The sequence below is a fragment of the Camelus ferus genome, chromosome 3 (genome assembly GCF_009834535.1).
Source record: "Camelus ferus isolate YT-003-E chromosome 3, BCGSAC_Cfer_1.0, whole genome shotgun sequence".
Classification (NCBI taxonomy): Eukaryota; Metazoa; Chordata; class Mammalia; order Artiodactyla; family Camelidae; genus Camelus; species Camelus ferus.
The window spans coordinates 115336025-115356997 of record NC_045698.1 but is presented as its reverse complement, the minus strand read 5'-3'; the positions used below and the strand labels follow the sequence as shown (position 1 = coordinate 115356997).

At 48.5% G+C, this 20973-nt stretch overlaps 1 protein-coding gene across 7 annotated transcripts in view; it reads right to left on the bottom strand.

Annotated features, from left to right (window-relative positions):
- Nucleotides 1–2084: 2084 nt before the first annotated feature.
- The window catches only part of SNAP47 (synaptosome associated protein 47), an 85457-nt gene continuing 66568 nt past the window's right edge, over nucleotides 2085–20973 (bottom strand). For 3 of the 7 annotated variants that reach the window (XM_032477269.1, XM_032477273.1, XM_032477274.1), the window contains one exon: nucleotides 13278–18017. In XM_032477269.1, coding sequence (XP_032333160.1) covers nucleotides 17871–18017 — 147 coding nt within the window. In that variant the 3' untranslated portion in view covers nucleotides 13278–17870. Of the gene's footprint in view, nucleotides 2189–13277; nucleotides 18018–20973 lie in introns of those variants that run through there. The other 4 variants (XR_004318913.1, XM_032477270.1, XR_004318914.1 and 1 more) reach the window with 3 other exon arrangements.

The window sequence follows — 20973 nt, the reverse complement described above, 5'->3', positions numbered from 1 at the left end:
CATTGTATATTCTTGCCTCCTTCGTCAAAGATTGATCGACCAAAAGTTTGTGGATTTATTGCTGGGCTCTCTATTCAGTTCCATCGATCCATATGTCTGTTTTTGTACCAACATCATGCTGTTTTGATTATGTAGCTCTATAGTATTATCTGAAGTCTAGGAGGGTTATTCCTCCAGCTTCATTCTTTTTCTTCAGTATTGCTTTGGCAATTCTGGGTCTTTTGTGATTCCGTACAAATTTTAGGATTATTTGTTCCAGTTCTGTGAAAAATGTCCTGGGTAATTTGATAGGGATCACATTAATTTTGTAGATTGCTTTAGGTAGTATGGCCATTTTAACAATATTAATTCTTCCAATCCAAGAACACGGGATATCTTTCCATTGCTTTAAGTCATCTTTAATTTCTATACCCTCTTGGGTTAGAGCTTTTATCATAATTGGATGTTGAATTTTATCAAATGCTTTTTCTGCATCTATTGAGATGATCATGTAATTTTAGTCCTTTCTCTTGGTGTGTGGTATTACCTTGATTACTTTGCATATGTTGAACCATCTTTGTGTCCCTGGGATGAACCCAACTTGATCATGGTGTTTGATCTTTTTTATGTGTGGTTGGATTCTGTTTGCTAATATTTTGTTGAGGATTTTTGCATCTATGCTCATCAACGATATTGGCTGATAGTTTTTTTTGTTTTTGTTTTTGTTTTTTTTTTTTTGGCATATACAGTATTTTTATTTTAAGCCAGCACAATCCTTTTTTAGAGAAAGTAAACACAAACCATTAATTAATTGATTGGCATTTTCATTAATTATAGTGGATCCTCCTTATTTGCAGATTCTGTGCTTGTGAATTTTTCTACTTTAAAATCTTGATTTCCTTAAACTTTTTGAAACTTATTTGTCATCCTTCAGCAAAGACCTGAAAACACAGGACTGGAGTTGGGGAGAAATGACTGATCTCCTGGGCAGGATAGTTCTTCCCAGAGGGTGGACTCAGAAATTGTCTGCCCTGTGCTCCGTCTCAGGGTAAGACTGTATGTTTTTGGCTCTCACTACAGCGGGGCCCCTGGCAGCCTAGGGGATGCAACACTCTCCCTCTGGCCTCAACTTCTGTTCCCCTCAGTCAGGTGGTGGGGATTAAACCAGGGGCCTCACTTCATCCTAAATCCTCCTCAGCGGCCTCTCCCTCAGCCCTGTGCAGTGTCATCCGTCACTACAGGAGAAGATGAGCCAGGCTCAGGAAGGGAGGATGGACAGCAGCCTCCCTTTCCTCAGTGGAAAGCTGGCCCAAAGCCTCCTTGTGGCTGCGACAAGGCATCACATACACTGCAGTGGGGATTGGGACCAACGGCAACCGGGGAGGAACTGACCGCACTCAGGGAGGGTGGGGCTGAGAGATGAGGCTGTGAGGGTGATTCTGCCCCTTGGGGTGGGAAGCTGGCTATGGGTCCACCTGCGGAAGCCACCATCCCCATCTGGAGCCTCGGCCTGGGTGAGCTGGTGTAGCTGTCTCATTGCACGTTCCCCCCTCCCAGGTGCCAAAAGCCTGGCCAGCTAGGCGTGGCACCCTACCCTGGGCGGCAGGAGGGTGGGGCAATACTGGGGAACATGGACTCCTGCTGCCCCGCAGAGACCTTGGGGCACCACAGTTCCTGACCTTCCAGGAGAAATCCCATGTCTGATCCAGCCTCCTCAGCCCTTCCAGAGGCCAGAGCTCACCCCAAGTTTCTGTGGGCAGTGCATCAGGAACAGGGCCCCTGTCACGTGGGCCCCTCAAAGCTAGCAGCCAATGAGCCGAAGGGAGCCCCGCAGCTGTGTGCGTCCCATGCCCTTCCCAGCCAGCCCTTGGAGCCCTCTGATGAGCATGTGGTCCCTCTCCCACGGAGGGAGGAAGCTGCTGGAGTGGAGCTGGGAGAGCACAGGAAACTAGTATAGGATGCCCCCACCAAGGATCCGTGTGCCTTGCTTATTTGAGCAACACAGGTGGGAGGTTTAACACTGTGAAGCCACTTTGGCTGATGAATTTCTTTATTGCTGTGCCTCTCCAGCCGGGGAGACCACGTGGACCCTACATTCATTAAGGTCCCTCAGGTCCCAGGATTTGGAAGCACCTTCCTCAGTGTTCGTGCCAAAGTCTCACATCCTGGGAAGCTCCTCCTTGGGGTGTGAAATGTCCAGGACCTGTGGCTGAGGCAGAAGACCGGGAGAAGAGTAAGAAGTTCATATAGTGTCACAAAAACCTGGTGAAAGCAACTCTATTTAGTGTCCAGTGGGTAGGACACAGATTGCTGGCCTTCCATAGTTACTGCTTGCTGTGACCCGTGACTTACACTGATGGGCCACTCAGATGGCATGATGCAGTACAAGGATTCACTGTTGTGGTCGGTCCTGAGGTGGTGCTAATTAACTGTTGCATAGGGAGTGCACAGAGAATGAAAAAGGGAATGATGACTCCTAGTTCCAGTACAACCTGGCTGTCACCAAAAGGAAGACTTCAACATTGCATGACAAGTCCGCATACTTGGATGGGAAGCCAGAGCCCACACAGCATATGCACCATATGCTGGACTGGAGTGGGCAAGGAGCAAGGTTGATCACACACATGGAGACCAAACTCAAGTCCTGCTGAGATGGCAACACTTCTGCCCAGACACAGGTTTCCATCTCCCTAAAAGATGCCAATGTGCAGCTGAGAGTAGTGGCAGCTAAGTGGCTTTGGCACGCCACCCAAAGGAACACCATTCCTTTAACTATCCTGGCTGATAATACTCACATCTCCTAATTCAGGCCCTATAACTAATGTCCTGTGGGTGGAGAGAGTTTGGAGCTGACAGCCTCAGAACCATCCCTGCCTTGGGCTGCATAGCATCTTGCGGAGGGTATGGGGGTACTTCCCGACAACAGAACAGGACATGGGTGGACTCACCCATCAGGAGGCAGAACTCCTAGTCCTGGAACTGGACACCCTGGGCCAGGCTCCTAGCCCACAACAGCACCAAGGGAGCCTGGTGAGCTACTGGTCAGAACATTCTCTCCGACTGGATCCTCTGTTCTGAAGCCAGACCAGCCCTCCGTCTTCTATCTCACAAGGCTGGTCCCACTGTGCCCTTGGATAGCCCCAGGCATGTGTCCCCTGACCAAACCTAGCCCTGGACTTGGGAGGGAAAGAGGCCAGCCCTGGACAGGGCTCCTGGTCAGTCTCCTGTGCAAATCCTGGGGACCAAGGGCTGAGGAGCAGGAGGTTAGGGAGTGAAGAGGCCACAGATCTGCTTGGAAGGTGGGAGCCTCAGCAAGGGGCTGGCAGCCTCCCAAGGTCAGCTGAAGGTTGCCGAGGCTGTGGGCAGCCTGCATGCAGACGTGCTTGTCTGGGAGGCGACACCGCGTGTGCCGGTACCGCTGTATCACCTCACTTATTGTTCCCAGAAACCCCCCTGGGGCTTCGCCGTGTCTCCCTGCCTAGGCCTGGTGTCTGGAGGGTGCGGGTCTTTTGCTCCCCTGGCCCTGGTGCTTACTGAAGACCTCTCTCATAAAGAGAGACCGCTCAGAGTCCACCCTCTTCCCGCCTTCCATACACTTCAGATTTTAGCTGCCGGGAGATGCCACCTGAGCTCTGGACCGGGCCCATCCAGGAGCCAATCCCCTGCTCTCTGACTACTGCCTGGCCCATGCCGCCCAGCCCCTTCTGCCTCGCTGAGGCGAGCAACTTACTCTCACACCTTCCCGGGGGGCTGGAGTGTGGGGTTCTGAGGGTGGGGCCCAGGCATCTCCACACTCAGAAGCCAGCGTGCTCAACAAATGAATGAGCAGAATACTTCTTTCTGCACAAAATGTATCTTGATCGTTTCAGCACCATCCCGATAGCAGGGCTGTATTAAAACGAGCCTCAATCTGTATCTCATTTTTATCAGACTCTAAACATAAGGAAAGAATTAAGCTTTGGAGGAGGTATCATTCCCAAATCTAAGCAGATTTTTGTTTTGGAACTTTCTCCCTTGAAAATCACGAAAGCCAATACTGACAGGCATGCTTTCCTCTGAAATTGCAGCGTAATTTATTTATTTATTCAGGCTATGTGCTCGCTGGGATGGCATCTGGAGATAAACATCTGCTTTTGGTGAGAGACGGGGATTTAGTCATGCCCAGCACATACAGCGAATTCAGCCGTACAAATGCACAAAGTGCCCAGTCCCTCTTTCTGAAAGAGACTGGTCAGAGGTGGGTGCCAAGCATGGAGTCCTTCCACAGGGACAGTTGACATCTTCCTGGGGGACCTTACCTGTCCCGGGCATGGGGCCCTCCTTACAGGAAGGGGCCCTAGGACCTCCCACGCCTTCCTCTCCCCAGGACCCTGTCCCAGGCCTTCTGCTTTTTGCTTCTTCGTTCCCATCACTCCACGAGATACTCCCCTGCTCAGGGACACCCCCAAGCTGGGGGCTTCAAAGTCTAGGGCAATAAAAAGTAACTTCTCCCAGCCGCACAGCCCTCAGGGGTCCTCCCCTATACCACCCAACTGGACCTTATGCAATCACGACCCTAAATGGGGTTTGGTGCCAACTGTGTGCCAGGCATGCCCTTTGGGTACAAATGGTACTCCCTTGATCCCTGGTGGGCCTCACTGGAAGGGTGGAGGAGTCCCAGCCACAGGAGGTTATAGCTGATGCAGCCAGACCCTAACACGGGCTCCGGCATCACCTCTGGGCCTGCCTAGGGCTCCCTCTGGTCACAGCTTTCCTGCGATGCTGAAAACAGGGAGGGGCAGATCCTAAGATACCCTCAAAATTCCTGCCTTGGTGTACACACGGTCTCTCCCAGTTATTTAATCAAGTGCTAATAAGGTACTGCTGCAAAGGGATTTTGCCAACAGAATCAAGGTCCCAGATCAGGGGACCTTAAGACAGGGAGATATCCAGGTGGGCCTGACCTAATCACATGACTCCCTTTAAAAGCAGTTTTCTCCAGCTAGCTGCAGAAGGGGGGCCTAGATTCACAGCATGCGAAGGATTTGGCTGGCAGCTGCTAGTGTAAAGATGGAGGGAGCCATGGGGCAAGGAACAGGGGTGACCCAGAAGGGCTCAGAGCGGCCCAGCTGACAGCCAGAAAGGAAATGGGGACCTCAGTCTCATGGCTGCAGGGAGCTCAGTTCTGCCAACAACCTGGATACACTTGGAAGAGCCCCAGATGAGCCCAGATGAAGATGCAGCCCAGCCAACTACCATGATTTCAGAATTCTGGCCTCCAAACCTGTAAGAGAGTGAATTTCTGTTGTTTCAAGCCACCCAGTTTGTGGTCCTTTGTTATGGTGGCCCCAGGAAACGAATAGAGATGTTATTACCCGGGGGTGGGGTGCCATTCAATAGATGCTTGCAAATATGGAAGTGGCTTTAGAATTAGGTAGTGGCTTGAAAAGTTTTGAGACCCATGATAGAAGCAGCCTAAACTGCCTTGGAGAGACTATGGTATAAATATGGATGTGCAAACCTCTGCCAGCGAGTGCCCAGAAGGAAATGAGTAACATGTTATTGGAAACTGGAGCAAACTTGTAAAGTGGCAGAGAACTCAGCCGGACTGTGTTCTACACAGAACTTGTAAACAAACAAGAGGAGATTTCTAAGCAAAGTTTTGAAGGTGTATCCTGGTTTCCCTTGCCATGTGTAAGTAACATTTGAGAGGGAAGACAGAAATTGAGGATTTGGGAAATTCTCAGCCTGTTCAGATAGCAAAAGATGCTACCATTGGGAGATTCATGGTTAGCAAAGTGTGCACTGGTGAGAAAGCCAACAGTGTGGCTGAAGAGACTGAGGGTGTGTCTCATGGACGCACTCAGCCATCTCAGCAGAAACCAGCCTAGAGATGGGGTTACCCAGGAAAGATCTATGGAGGACCTTCTTGTCTGATGGTGTGGATCTCCATGACAAACACAGGAGACCCACAAGTTTTTGGGAGAATGTTAATCAGCAGAAACACTGCCAGTTTAGACAGAAAGAGACAGAGTGAGAAAGGGCTCTTGGACTTCTGAAATCCTACAGGCAGGAAACAGGCTGATAGTTAATGAGTTGCTGACATGTTCTGTCCTTCAAGAGAAAGAATGACTCCAAGAGTGGAGTCTTGGGCCCAGAGGGCAAAGCCTTGAATCACAGAGGATTATTCTCAGGTCTTGAAACTGAACAGAATTTGCCCTGCTGGATTTTGGTATTGCTTGGACCAGAGACTCCTTTCTTTCCTTCCTTCCTTCTTCCCTCTCTCCTTCCCTTCCTATTTTTTTTTTTAAAGTAATTTTTCTTTCTTAGAGCAGTTTCAGGTTCACAGCAAAATTGAGCGTGAAGTACAGAGAAGGTATGCCCTCTCCCCACAGTGTCTCGCCACTATCAAAATCCCACAACAGAGGGGTACGTATGTTATAATCGATACGCCTACATTGACACATCATTGTCGCCCAAAGTCCATAGCTTACATTAGGGTTCACTTTTTTTTTTTAATTTTATTTTACTGAGTTATAGTCAGTTTACAATGTTGTGTTAATTTCCAGTGTAGAGCACAATTTTTCAGTCATACATGAACATACACATATTCATTGCCACATTCTTTTTCACTGTGAGCTACCACAGATCTTGTATATATTTCCCTGTGCTGTACAGTATAATCTTGTTTATCTATTCTATATATACCTGTCAGTATCTACAAATTTCGAACTCCCAGTCTCTCCCTTCCCACCCTCCTCCCCCATGGCAACCACAAGTTTGTATTCTATGTCTATGAGTCTGTTTCTGTTTTGTATTTATGTTCATTTGTCTTTTTCTTTTCTTTTCTTTTTATTAGATTCCACATATAAGCAATCTCATATGGTATTTTTCTTTCTCTTTCTAGCTTACTTCACTTAGAATGACATTCTCCAGGAGCATCCATGTTGCTGCAAATGGCGTTATGTTGTCATTTTTTACAGCTGAATAGTATTCCGTTGTATAAATATACCACAACTTCTTTATCCAGTCATCTGTCAAAGAACATTTAGGCTGTTTCCATGTCTTGGCTATTGTAAATAGTGCTGCTATGAACATTGGGGTGCAGGTGTCTTTTTGAAGTAGGGTTCCGTCTGGATATATGCCCAGGAGCAGGATTACTGGGTCATATGGTAAGTCTATTTTTAGTCTTTCGAGGAATCTCCATACTGGTTCACTCGATGCTCTATATTCTATGGGTTTTGACAGATGTATCCACTATTATAGTAGATTCACTGCCCTAAAAATCTCGTGCTTTGCCTATGCATCTCTCTCTCCCCTCCCAGTCCCTGGAAACCATTCGTCTTTTTTTCTGTCTCCACAGTCTTGCCCTTTCCAGAACATCATAGAGTTGGAATCATATAGTATGCAGCCTTCTCAGATTGTTTTCTTTCACTTAGTAATACACATTCATGTCTCTTTCATGTCTTTTCATGACTTGACAGCTCATTTCTTTTTAGTGCTGAATGACATTCCATTGTCTAGCTATACCACAGTTCACTCAGTGCTTTGGATAACAGTCATTTATCAGGTATGTCTCTTGCAAATATTTTCTTCTAGTCTGTGGCTTGGCTTCTCATTCTCTTTACATTGCCTTTCACAGAGCAGAAATTTTAGATTTTAATGACGTCTACTTATCAGTTCTTTCTTTCATGTATCATGACGTTGTTGTTGTATCTAAAAAGGCAACACTACGCCCAAGGTCGTCTAGGTTTTCTCCTGTGTTATCTTCCAGGTATAGTTGTATCTTTTCCATTTAGGTTTATGATCAGTTTTGAGTTAATTTTTCTGAAAGATGTAAGATTCATTTTTTTTGGTGGCGAGAGGTATGTGGATATCCAGTTGTTCTTGGACCATTTCTTGAGAAGACTTTATTTGCTCCACTGTATTGCCATTTGCCCTTTTGTCAAAGATCTGATGACTACATTTGTGTGACTCTCTGTTTCTGGGCTTTCTATTCTCTTTTACTCATTTGTCTACTCTTTTACCAGTGCCACACTGTCTTGAGTACTACAGCATTATAGTAGTCTTGAAGTCAAGTTACGTCGGTCCTTTGACTCTGTTCTCATTCAATACTGAGTCACCCATTCTTGGTCTTTTGCGTCTCTATACGGACTTTAGAATCAGTTTGTTGATAGCCACAGAATGACTTACTAGGACTTTGGAATTGCATTGAATTTATAGATCAAGTTGGGAAGTACTGACATCTTGACAATATTGAGTCTTCCTATCTGTGGATGCCAAATCTCTATTTAGCTCCTCTTTGATTTCCTTCATCAGTTTTTGTAGTTTTTCTCCTATAGATCTTATACATATTTTGTTAGCTTTTTACCTAAATATTTCATCTGGGGGAGGGGTGCTAATATAAATGACATTGTGTTTTTAATTTCAACTGCCGTATGTTCATTGATGGTACATAGGAAAGTGATTCGCTTTTGTATATTAACACTGTATCCTGCAACCTTGCTATAATTGTCTATTAGTTCTGGCAGTTTTTTTGCAGAGGGGACATCAGTTCTTTCAGATTTTCTACATAGACAATCATATCATCAGCAAGCAAAAACAGTTTCATTTTTCTCTTCCCATACAGTGTACATTTTATTTCCTTTTCTTGTCTTATTGCTTTAGCTAGGACTTTCGGTACAATGTTCAAAAGGAATAGTGAGAAGGAACACCTTTGCCTTCTTCCTGATCATAGCAGCAAAGCTTCTAGTTTCTCACCATTAAATATGATATTTGCAGTTGATTTTTTTGTAGATGTTCCTTATGAAATTGAGGAAGTTTCCCTCTGTTCCTAGTTTGCTGGGAGTTTTTATCATGAATGGGCATTGGATTTTGTCACATGCTTTTTCTATGGCTATTGATATGATCATGTGATTTTTCTTCTTTAGTCTGTTGATGTGATGGATTATATTGATTGAATTTTGAATGTTGAACCAGTCTTGCAAAAATGGGATAAATCCCACTTGGCCATTGTGTGAAATCAATTTATGTACTGTTGATCTGCTAATATTTTGTTGACGACTTTTGCATCTATGGTCATGAGAAATATTGGTCTGTAGTTTTCTTTTCTTTGAATGCCTTTGTCTGGTTTTGTGTTAAGGAAAAACTGGCCTCATAGAATGAATTAGAAAGTTTGCCCTGTGACCTCACTTCCTTGATGGATCTAGGAAGAGTTGTTGACTTTCAGTTTCTTCAGCCTTTAACTTGTTAGGATGGAGTATCAACTTCCCAGCTCCTCACGTGCCCGATAGGAAACAGTAACTCTTGTGACCCTTCCTAACTTCCATTCCCCAACTCCCTTTGGAGTAGGAACAGTCCGTCACTGGTATCATATGCCTGTCCTACCACTGTGTTTTGAAATCAGAAAATTTGTTTTCTGGTTTCCCAGGTCAGAGATGGAGAGGAACTTTGCCCCAGGATGGATCATACCAAGAGTGTCTCCAATACTGGGATTTAGATGATTCAAGTCATGAGACTGGAGCTGATGAGATTTTGGATTTAGAGCTGTTATGGAATGGGTTGAGACTTGTGGAGATGTTGGGATGGGATGAGTGTATTTTGTATGTGGCATGGATGTGAGTTGGGGACAAACAGAGGGCAGACTGTAACAGGCTGAATTGTTGCTTCCCAAAAGATATGTACAAACTCTAATTCCAGGAACCTGTAAATGTGACCTACTTAGAAAAAGTGCCTCTACATATGCAGTTAGATTAAGAACCTTGAGACGAGCAGATCACATAGAATTATCTGGTGGATGCTAAATCCACTGACAAGTGTCCTTATAAGAAAGAGGCAGATGGAATTTTGAGACAGACATACAAGAGGAAGAGGTGATACACAAATGCAGTGGAAATGAAGAGATGTGGCTTCAGGCCACCAGAAGGTGGAGAGGCAGTACGGATTCGCTCCTAGAGCCTCTGAAAGGAACAGGGCCCTGCGGACACCTTGATTTCAAGATTCTGGCCTCCAGAATTGTGAGAGTATAAATTCTGTTGCTTCAAGCCACCCAGTTTGTGGTATTTTGTCACAGCAGCCCCAGGAAAATCACATCCCCGTTTGCTCTTTTGTACAGTTTGCAGCCAGGCCAGCTGACTCCATGCTGTGAGGTCTAGCTAAGAGTGAAGGGCTGGGTGATGGGGAGACCCCACCCATGCTGAGGACTGCGGACTGTGAGAGCTGAGCAACAGGGAGACCCCACCCATCCATGCTGATGTTCTTGTGCTGGGCAGTGTGACAAGGGAGAGCTGAGCAAGCAGGAGTGGGTGGTGCTGTGAGCAGCTTCAGGCTAGTGTGTGACGCCAGGAGGGCAGAGCGATTACTTCACAGGACCCAGAGGTCAGAGTCGGCTCAAAAAAGATGTCTTTCCTCATGACCTGCATGCTCCAACCAGGGCACAAAGCAAGGGAGGCTTCAGGTTCAGACAAATCCTGATTTTGGGTTAAGCTGGAGGGGTCAGGACACAAGAGTCCCCCGGGCATTTCCCCCTCACCCCCCAACCCCACTCCCATGCCCAGCTATTGCTCCAGTCCCCTCTGTGACCCTCCTGTGTCAGGCAAGGCAACGTCCTGCATGGACAAGCCAATTGTAAGAATGGTAGTCTGTGAGCTTAGCAGGCAGCTGCTGCTTCCAAGAGGAAACCCATTTTCTACGAGATAGGGCATAAATGGGTGGGTCTGGGTCTGCGGCTGGTATCTGCACCCTGAGGAGCCCTGGCTCACCCAGACTGGCACCCCACAACCTGAGACATTCTCCCTTCTCCCCACACTGTCCTCTCTGTGAGCTCTCTCCTCTTTCCTGCGGGCTCACTCGCGTCAGGCAGCCAGGATCTCAGCAGGCCTTAGAGGCTTGAGTGCTGACCCTATGTGGGTGTTAAGTGTTTGTTTCCTCGCCTGTAAGAAGGGTAAACACAGCTCCCCTCTGGGGAGCTTCTGTGAGCACTCAGAGCAAGGCCAGCACACAGGAGCAGACTTGTGTTTTGCTCAAGATGACTCACTTACTGGGCACTTGGGAGCGGGCCCCCAGGCTTGCCCTCTGACCCACCCCCGTCATCTCCATTCCTAATCTTCATTCCCAAGAGGCGCATCTCAACACTACCGTCACATTAGGAAACAAACCATCCCGTAGAGCATCGCTTCCACTGGAAAATGCAGCCCAAGGTCCAAACAGCTGCATCTAAGGGATCTTCCGAGTCTGCACATTCTCTGCTTGTCCTCACCTTCCACGGCCCCCTGCCCCCTTCCAGGGCATCTGCCCCGAAAGCCTCTAAAAAAGGGCCAGCCTCATTAGCCTCTCAGCACCAGATCCACGGGCTAGGCATGGGAATGGGGCAGCCACTACTGGTGGGCAGGGGCGCCCCAAACCGTGGAGGAGGAGGCCCCCCGGGCAGCAGCCTCAGGTTGTCTGTGCATCTTCAAGACACCTGTGGGGCCTTGGCCCTCCTCCACGTACGGCTGGGTTTCTGCACCCTGCCCTTTACTCATTCTAGGGAACACGCCCCTTTCCCTAACACTCCAGCCTTCAGGAGGGACGGATGGGGGAAGTGAGTTGCCCACTATCTTAGCTCACACTTGCTCCCTCAGGGCGAGAGAAAGGGGCAAAGTCTGTGACAGGAGACAAGAGTGAAATGCAGAGGACCCTAGGAAAAAGTGCTGCTTCAGACCCGGTGGGAGAACGTGCTGGAAAGTCAGTGCGTGCCAGCGCAGCCCAGGAGAGTAGCCACTCGTGATGGGATGATGCGGGACATGGTAGTCCTCGCAAGCGGGAGCCCGGCCCGCAGAGCACAGCCTGGACCCTGGTCCTGCTCATGGCTCCCTGCCCCTGCAGCCGGGGTCTCCTCCCCTGGGCACTGCACGTGGCCCCTGGATGGCTCTCCTGGGTTGGTGAGCAGCTCCCATTGTCTTTGAATCGATACCTTCCCCACTCTGCCCCTGCGGGCCTGCTTCCCTCTGAGGAAGCTGAGGGATGAGACAGAGCAGCCCTTCTGGGAAGCGGGACCACCCCTGCCTTCAGACTGGCTGGAGGACCAGCCCTGTGGCTCTTCACTTTCAAAATGAATCAGGGAAAATTACCTCCTGGGCAAACCCACTGCTATTCCAAGTTTCCAGATGGGTGCCAAAAGCCGGAGATATTATGTGGATATGGAAATCAGTTGCAAATGTGAAAACTGACTGCAATTTGCATGTCTTTCAAGTTTGATTCAAACCCACAGCTAATAATTAAACTGGCAATAGTGAGAGGAGAGGGAGCTCCTCACAGGTGAGGCCAGTGGGCATCAGAGGTGCATCCGTGAAGTGTGGTCTCACACCAGGGTTGATGCCCCAACCAACACAGCTGCCTCCAAGAGGGCATTGCATCAAATCGCAAACCAAACCAGAGCCCCCGCCCCAAGTGACCGCATACAGTGCGGTTTTCTGTGGTATTTGAAAATGTCCGAAGGACTGATTTTTATTTTTCCCTCTCTCCTAAAATGTGTGTGTGTGCTGATTTTGGGGGCCTTCAGAGAAGATGACTTGTGGAAACCAGCACCAGCCATTTCCCATCTCACTCCCCTCTCTCCACTGTCCCCTTTTTCTGCCTTTAAAAGGAACAGGATTGACTTTGTCTCACTGATGCGGGATGTGGGCTTCGAGGCTCTCGACAGCTGAGCACAGTCAGGAAACGAGCTGGCGGATGTCCAGTATTTTTGCTGTAAACATCTTTGCTGTAAGCAGTTCCACCGCACAACTGATTGGCTGTAGGGCAATTTTGCCGTAAGAGATAAAATAACTGTGATTCACAGTAGTCTTTGGGAGCACTAATTATCGATTCTTTAGCTGATTTAGATACAACTTGTTCTCTAATACTTTCTTTACCAAATTTATCATGAGATACTAGAAGCCTAAGGGAAAAGAAGAGTCAACGGCCTCCTAGCCCCCAAAAAGAAATGGCTATGTGATTCCTGATGAGGGTAACTGCTTTTTTTTTTAATTAATTAATTTTTTAAAAGTTTTTTTTTGGGGGGGGGGAGGTAAGTAGGTTTATTTATTTATTTGTTCTTAGAGGAGGTACTGGGGATTGAACCCAGGACCTCATGCAGGCTAAGCAATGCGCTCGACCACTTGAGCTGTACCCTCCCACCTAAGCTTCTTGAAAATGGTGAAAACTTCTTGCTATTTGATAATGGAGTACATGATGTAGACAGAATTTGGGTATTTGGCACAGAATCTGGTTTAGATTATTTGGCAAAATATAAGGACTGGAACACGTGATGGAACATTTAAATGAAGTCCAGACATGTATTACCATTTATACACAATAAATATATTGATAAGACATAGCATCCTTCATCTGCTCATTTTATTTCCAGAGAAATCTGAAGAGACTCAACAGTTTTTTCATATCATAAAGAACTTATATCTGACATTAGATCCTGAATCCTTAATGATCAACTTTGAGAAAGTGTCACTTTCCCTAAGACATACCCAAATACAACCATAACCATGAATCTACACACATTCAAATGTATTCAAACATTTTTCTTTTTTCTTTTGGGTTTTTTTGGGGGGTGGGGGTAGGTAATTAGGTTTATTTATTTACTAATGGAGGTGCTGGGGATTGAACCCACGACCTCGTGCGTGCTCCACAGTCACTGTACCACTGAGCTATCCCCCCCCCATCAAACAGTTTTCATATCTCCATTTTTTTCACAATAGACTCTTTTAAAGATTTTGTCATTAATTTCTCATGTTTCATTATGTTCTTTTTGTCTTTTTCATTATGTCCTTTTTCATCTTTTATAGTGAGAATACCAAGAAGCCTCCCAGCCACGAGCCTAGGTTCAGCTCTGGCCACTGGCAGCAGTGCTATGTGACGGGCTTGGGCCATGCTCGGGCTGAGGAGGGAAGGACGCTGCCCTCCAGGGCAGCCCAGGCTGCACAACTCTGATGTGAAACCTCAAAAGGAACACACCCACCTGGGCAGGTGGCTACAGTCACCTGCAGCCTGTTCTCACAACCTGCAAGCTAAGGACATGCCTGAATTTTCAAATGGCTTAAAGAAGAAAATCAAAGCGAGAAAACATTTCACAACACATGAAATACACGTTCTAATCTCACAGGCAGTTTTATTGGGAGCATAGCATGTCCGTCTGCTCAGAAGCCCAGGCTGCCTTCATTTAACAGCAGGCCTGAGACATTTCAACAGACGTCATGATGGCTTGAAAAATGAAGTATTATTTTCTACCTGGCCTTTTATAGACAAAGTCTGCTGACCTCTGCCCTAAACAAATGAAAGATTCAGCCATTTTTGATGAAATGTCAAAGCAGCTTCATTTCAGCTCCATGTTGGTCTCACAGCTGCATCAGACGTGGGTCTTGCATTTTGCCCACCTTTACAGAGTGTAAAACTGAGCTCAAAGCATTTGGTATTTTAGGAAGTGCAAACGCCTTAAGGAGTGACAACAAACTAACAGAATCCATTCCCTCCGCCACAGGTTAAGGGGCAAACAGATTTTGGTGCTGAAATAAAGCACACGGGTGAGCTTGACCCTGTACACAAACCAATCAATGTCAGAGGGCAAGCTCCATAACAGGAAAGTAAAAAAACAAAACAGGAGACACAGCAGGTCCTGAGCCAAACACTGGCGATGATGGTGAGACAATGGGATTGTGCGCCATTCCTGCCAGTCTCTTGAGGGTCTGCTCACCTGATGGGATCCACTGGGTTCCAGGCATCGTGACACTTAGTTCCTGGGCTGCCTGAGGATGGCAGGAGATCCCCAGCCTACCTGCTCCTCTCCTTCCCCCGGTATTCCCAGTGTCCGATCCCCCTCGTGCCCCTCCCGTGTCCAGAATGTGGAGGCAGAGCCGGAGCACCAAGAGTTGAGGGAGCGGTGGGAGGTGGAGTCAGTGCACCTGGGCTGGGGACCAGTGTGCTGTGGGAGTCACTGCCTGGCTTTACAGGGTTCTTGGCAACTTTGTTTCAGCCTTAGTGACTAACAGTCTGACAGATGGATTTTCTGCTACTTCCTGGAAGGGGTTATGCTTAAAAAAACTTAACTCTGGGGCCAAGGTTTAAAAAATAGCGTAAAATGGCTCTTGATGGCTTTTTTTTTTTTTTTTAACTCTCTTTAAGTCTCCACATAGACAGACCATAGTCTCTAACAATTATTCATGGGAGAGAAATGTCCTGGAGAATAATCCTGTTGTGGTACAATGTCTTCAGTACCACACACCTGCATGCCCAGAGTGTCGGGGCTTTATGCGTTCCCAAGTGATGGATAAGGAGAAGGTGAGGCCCAGAGCGCTCAGCGCTAACTCACAGGCACAGGCCACCAGCCGGGTCCCACTCCCTGCTTTCTAGAGGCCTGTTAGCAGCCGAGGTGTGTGCAGCCCTGATGCCCCATGAGTGCTGGATGGTATCTGTTTTCAGGACAAGGAGGTGCCAACGGGCCACTGAAGGGCTGAGCTGAGAACCCCTGAGCGGGGTCTGCCTGGATTCAGAACAGCATTACGAATGGAACAGATTCACTTTCATTTTAGCTGCCCAGGGCTCTCCAAGCTAGATGGAGAGAGAGAGAAAATAGGCCTGGTGGTAGCTAAGTCCCTTGGCCTGTGGATCTTGTCCTGTGTGCTCCTTAGAAACATCTGTGGAGCGTGTGTGCCCACAGAGATGCTGACTGAGGGGCCCGGGGTCGGTGTGTGCACGCACATGTGTTGGTGTCTTCTGAGGCCATGGCCCGAGCCCAGTGTGTGGCCATGGTGAGAACCAGGCACTCGGCCTCGGGGAAACTTGCTCCTCATGGGCTGCCCCGCCCCCAGCACTGCTCCAAGTTCCACGAGGACAAGGATCCAGCCGCTGCCGCCTCCGGGCATGAGCTCTCGGTAACTGTCCTTTCTGACACATCGTCACATCTGTTGCGCCCTCGCTGCCCCTCCCTGTCAAGGATAAGGAGAAGAGGCCACCCGGGGGCCAGACCGCCCCTGAAATGGGCCTGAACTCTGAGGGCCCCAACCCCTGATGTGCCAGGCACTGTCAAGGGCAGCCGCTCACACGCCTGCATTGCAGTAAGGAACCTTGAGAGAACAGGCCCACCTCTCATTTTGGAGGCTGGTAAGTACAAACCAAATGAGACAAACAGAGACTAGGGATGTAAGTTAGCAAGTTAAAAAAAGAATCAAAAGCCCTTATGAACGTGACTTTCTAGAAGGGCTACTTTCCATGTCTTCTTGGAATAGGTCAGCTTCCCAAGGCTGCACATCCCTAGACGGCCCCAAATTCATGCCCACTGAGAACCTCAGCACGTGCCCTTATCTGGAAATAGGGTCTTTGTAGATGTCATCAAGGTAAGTACCTTGCAAAGAGATCACCCTGGATTAGGTGAGCCCTGACTCCAATGACAGGTGTCCTTACAGGAGAAAGGAGAGGCAGACTTGAGACACAGAGACAAAGGAAGACGGCCAGGTGAAACGGAGGCAGAAATTAGGGTGATGTAGCCACAAGCCCAGGGACACCAGAGGCACCAGCAGCTGGCAGGGGCAGGAAAGAGCCTCCCCTAGAGCCTCCAGAAGGACACAGCGTGCTCACACCTTGACCCTGGCCTCCAGACTTGGGAGAGAGTGCATTCGCATCGCAGTAAGCCCCGTTTGCGGTACTTCGTTAGGGCAGCCCCAGAAAGCTAACACTGCACCTGTGAACTCATTCTTAAAAACATCCAGGGCTTAGGACGCAAGTGGAGCAGTGCTGCGGGGCGGCGCACGGCCTGGAGGCTCCTTCCTGGCAGGGCTGTAGGAGAGGTACTTTAAAGTACCATCTCTGAGAGGTCTCAGTGAGCCCCTTGTGCGTAGTTCTTTGAGGGGCTACTGCAGAGCAGTCTGGGGTGGCCTGTGGTGAGAAGGAAAGGGGATCGCCCACTTCTCCACTTTCCCCTTGTCTTCCCATGAGGGGCTTTCCCAGGGACACACTAAGACACCCCAAACCAAGCGGAAAGCAGCATCAATGCATATCTTCAAAAAATGTCTTAAAATTAGCGCTTGTCTTTTGTTTCTGAATAGAAATGGGGCAGAAAAGCAAAAATTACTTTTTAAAATAGGTAGTTTGTACTATTTTCATGTTTGACTAAAAACTGGGCAGTGAAAGAGTATTTATAGGATGACCTTGAGGTGACTGGACTCTCAGCTTTGGTTGGAAGATCACAATATAACCAGACACTGACCTGTCTACCAGAGGGAAATGGAACGAAAGGAAAGGCCGTGGGGTCTAGGCCGAGCGGTCCACGTAGGAGAGGCGGCTCAGGCCTGAATGTGGCCCCAGAGGAGAGATTCTGTTCACACGGGGTACGCCTGCAGTGTTCAGATGGGCAGAGAGTTAGAAATAAGTAGACCGCTTTCACAGAGACAACTCATCCTTTTATGCTTATCAAGAATGGAGAAAGGATGAAAGCGCGGTTAGCTGTGCTGCTGGAGGCCTGGGGTTGTGACCATGCAGTGGCCCCTGAGTACTGGGTGCAGCCTACCCTCAGGGGAAGAGCCACCGTGCTGCGGTGGCCGCCTCAGTAGGGCTGAGCCCCAGATCCGAATGCACATGTGCTCCTGGCTCCCCGCGCAGCCCGAGAGCGCCTTGTGGGAAGGCTGCTCACTGCGTTTGCAGGAAGAACTCCCCTCCTGTAGCTTTACCTTCAGATCCCTTGGTGCAGCCATGATTACCCCAAGCTAAGCTGCCCACCGCCCTCACAGCCGCCTTCCATCCTGAGGCAGCCGTGCACCTCCTGGGACAGGGCCCTTGGAATGACTTCCTGGGGTCTTCATTTCAAGGAAGCATGCAGGGGTTGAGAACAACATATTCAGAGAAGTGATTCTCATTAAAAGCAGTCACCTCTATGGTTTCTTTTCCTCCTATGTTAGTTTTTTCATTCGTCGATTGTGCTTGTCAATGGTTAAGGTTGTCCGGTCCACCGCTGCAGTGAGGTCGTCCAGGGCCTCATCCTGTCTCTCCAGCTCCGTCTCGGCATCCAAGGCAAGATCCTTCAGTTTCTTCAGGATCTGCAAGAGAGGCACAGATGACAGGAAGGGCTGCCTTTTCTTCTCACAAAAACAGAGACTATTTCTTTCCATCAGTTTTACAACACTTAAGAAATTCGGTGACAATGAGGGTGATGAAGACCCTGAGCACAGAGCCAGAGCCTGCGGCTCTGAGCCTGGGTGCGGGTCTCAGCTCGGCCACTTTCTGGCACTAGCTGCTGGGAGATGACGTATCTGCCTTCTGGCCCCGGCTCCAGGTTATCGGCAAGGAGACTGACCACACAGCCCAGGAGGTGCACCCCTCGGGCACTGCTACATCCAGCCCATGGTTCGCTGTTTCACTTGATGCTGACAGCCTTGCTGCGGATGTTACCACATTCATGTGGAATTCCTGCAAACAGTAGCATGGCAGGCTGGCACAGGGCGGAACCAGGGACCTGGAGCCTACAACTTAGATCTGGGTTCCAGCTCTCGCCTAATCACTGTTTTCATTACTTGTCTAAACCCAAGCACCTAGGTGCAGACTAAAGCTGGAAAAACAAAATTGAAAAAGAAAAACAAAATCCTTTTTCTCTGTATGTTTGAAATACTGTATATACAAATACAAAAGGTGGAACAAAACAGCAGAAATAACACAAGGCAATGAAGCAGTTACACGACACAACCCCATGAGCCTAGCGGCAAGTGCTGGGAGACGGCCCTGGGGTTCTGCAGGGAGGAACGGGCAGCACCAGCAGGCACAGACGTGTGGAAGACACACAGAAATGCATAAACCACGGCGATGCCGCAGGGGAGGGTGGTGCAGGGGAGGGTGGTGCCCGCAGGGTGGAGGGCACAGCCAGATCAAGGAAGCTGGATGGCAGCCCCTCGCCCCCAGAGTTGGGACTCATGTCATACTTCATACAGTTCCATGAACTGGGTGAGAGCAGCCATTTTATTACAATCCTTTTGAGACTAGCTGCATTGTGAAATGTGCTTTTAATTACACAGTTACTGAACCTGGGTTTAAAAATTCAATGTCCTTAAGCTGACAGCAAAAAGAAATGATTTTACGAGAAATCTTAGTGACCAACTACTTGCAATAAATGTTAATACCTCTTCTCTTTTAGAGAAAGTTTCAGATCATTGGTTAGATCAAGAAAAAGGCACTGCAGAATCTAAATGATTAAGATGAGCCCTTGGTGCCCTGTTTACTAACTCCCAGTGGATCAACCCGCCTACAGACCCATTCAAAGTCCTCTGTCACATGGGATGGATATCAGTAGTGAACAGCCTGGGTGACTACCACAAAGGACCCCGAGTGCAATCTATTGATAACAGATCATGCTTCACACTGGAGTCGCCCCTCTCCCTAGCAGTTCCCATCAGGTGACACAGGCAAGAAAGCTCTAGGTTCCACCAGGAGGCCTGGGACAGCCCTGAGCAGTGCTACTGCCTGGGAGAGGAGGCCACTCCTCAAGGGGAGTAAAGTGCATCCCATGTGTTGTCTCAGAAGGCATGACAGTAGCCATGTGGTCAAAGGAAAGCAGCTCTGCGAACACAGTCGAAAGGGACTCCTGACCACCTGGCCCACCACCCACTGCCTGGAAGAACTGCTTCGTCTGATTAACAGGAAACAGGATAAAGGCAGGGAGATGGCCCAGAGGATAGCAAGACCAACTCCTTTCCTAAGAATGAAGAGGTTCAAATGAGATCACAAATGTGAACAAGCTGTGAAAACTATACAGCGCTATGTAAGGTGCCACCGCCAAGTCTCAGAGCCCAGCCACGCACCCCCGCTTTGCAGAGGGGGGCATGGTGACGAGGCGAGCTGAGGTCATCCATCCGCAGTTACACGCAAGTTAGTGACAGAGACAGGATTTACCCCCACATCTCTTTCCAAACAAAGCATCACTGCTGGGATCTTTGTCATGAGACAGAAGACTAAGTCCTGGTCCAAGTTAGCAGTCTCAGACACCACCTTTTTGCATCCTCTGGGAACTGGTGGAAACTCCATCAGCTGAGTCACTTGAAAAACTGGACGGAGCTCTGGAAAGTATACTGTGGGGTCAGTCAGCTCTGGAGGGGATGGGCTGGATGACCTAATACAGGAGGTCTTTTCCATCTCTTATTTCTATGATCTCATACGGCTGAGGCCCAGACAGCATAATAAAAAAGTCAGCACTCACCACCACGATAGGCAGGTCGTTCCACGCTGCTCTCTCTGGTCAACTATTCCTTCCTCATTACCTCCACGTCAGTGTGATAATAGGGCCGTTCCATCAGGAACTTGCACAGGATGTCCCCTGGAAGCCCAGCTCTGGCCACGCAGCTGTGTCTGATCCGACACGCTTGCTTGAGGTCTCTCTCCTGTGCTGGGTGACCGGCTGCACAAACCCCCTGCAGCTCTCTCTGCACCCTCTATGTCCCTGTCAGTCATATCCAAATGTGGTCAAGTTTATTTCCAATTGAACTGTCTTTCTGGACCACAAGGTCCCCAACTGTAAACAATCACCATTTGTACATGTGCTGATGGCAGGAGACAAGTTTTCAGCAAGACAGCCATGTGTTCCCTTTAGGCAGATTGTCAGCTGTCTTGTTCTGTTCCAGTAATAACTGTGCACATAGAAAACTCGGAAACAGAACTTAGAGGAGAAAATAAAAGTCCTCCAACATCCAATTCCGAATTAGTGCCTGTCAGATAAGCAGTGCTGATAACGTGGCGCAGCCTTTCTCATCCCAATGTCCACACACTCTCAGAGAAGAGCAAAACTGGGGATTAAAGCATATGTATACGTGGTTCTGTTTCCTGGGTTCCCATCCCCCAGTTATCCTATAGAAGGGTAGGAGTTATGGGACCCTGAGATGTGCCCTAACTATTCTGTTAATCTTCAATCTAACTCTTTCACAAACAAGGCTAAGAGGGGGTGGGCAACTTGCCCGAGCTCCCGGGGTCCAGCTCCTGGTGCGGCCCTGACGTGACCACTGCATGGACAGC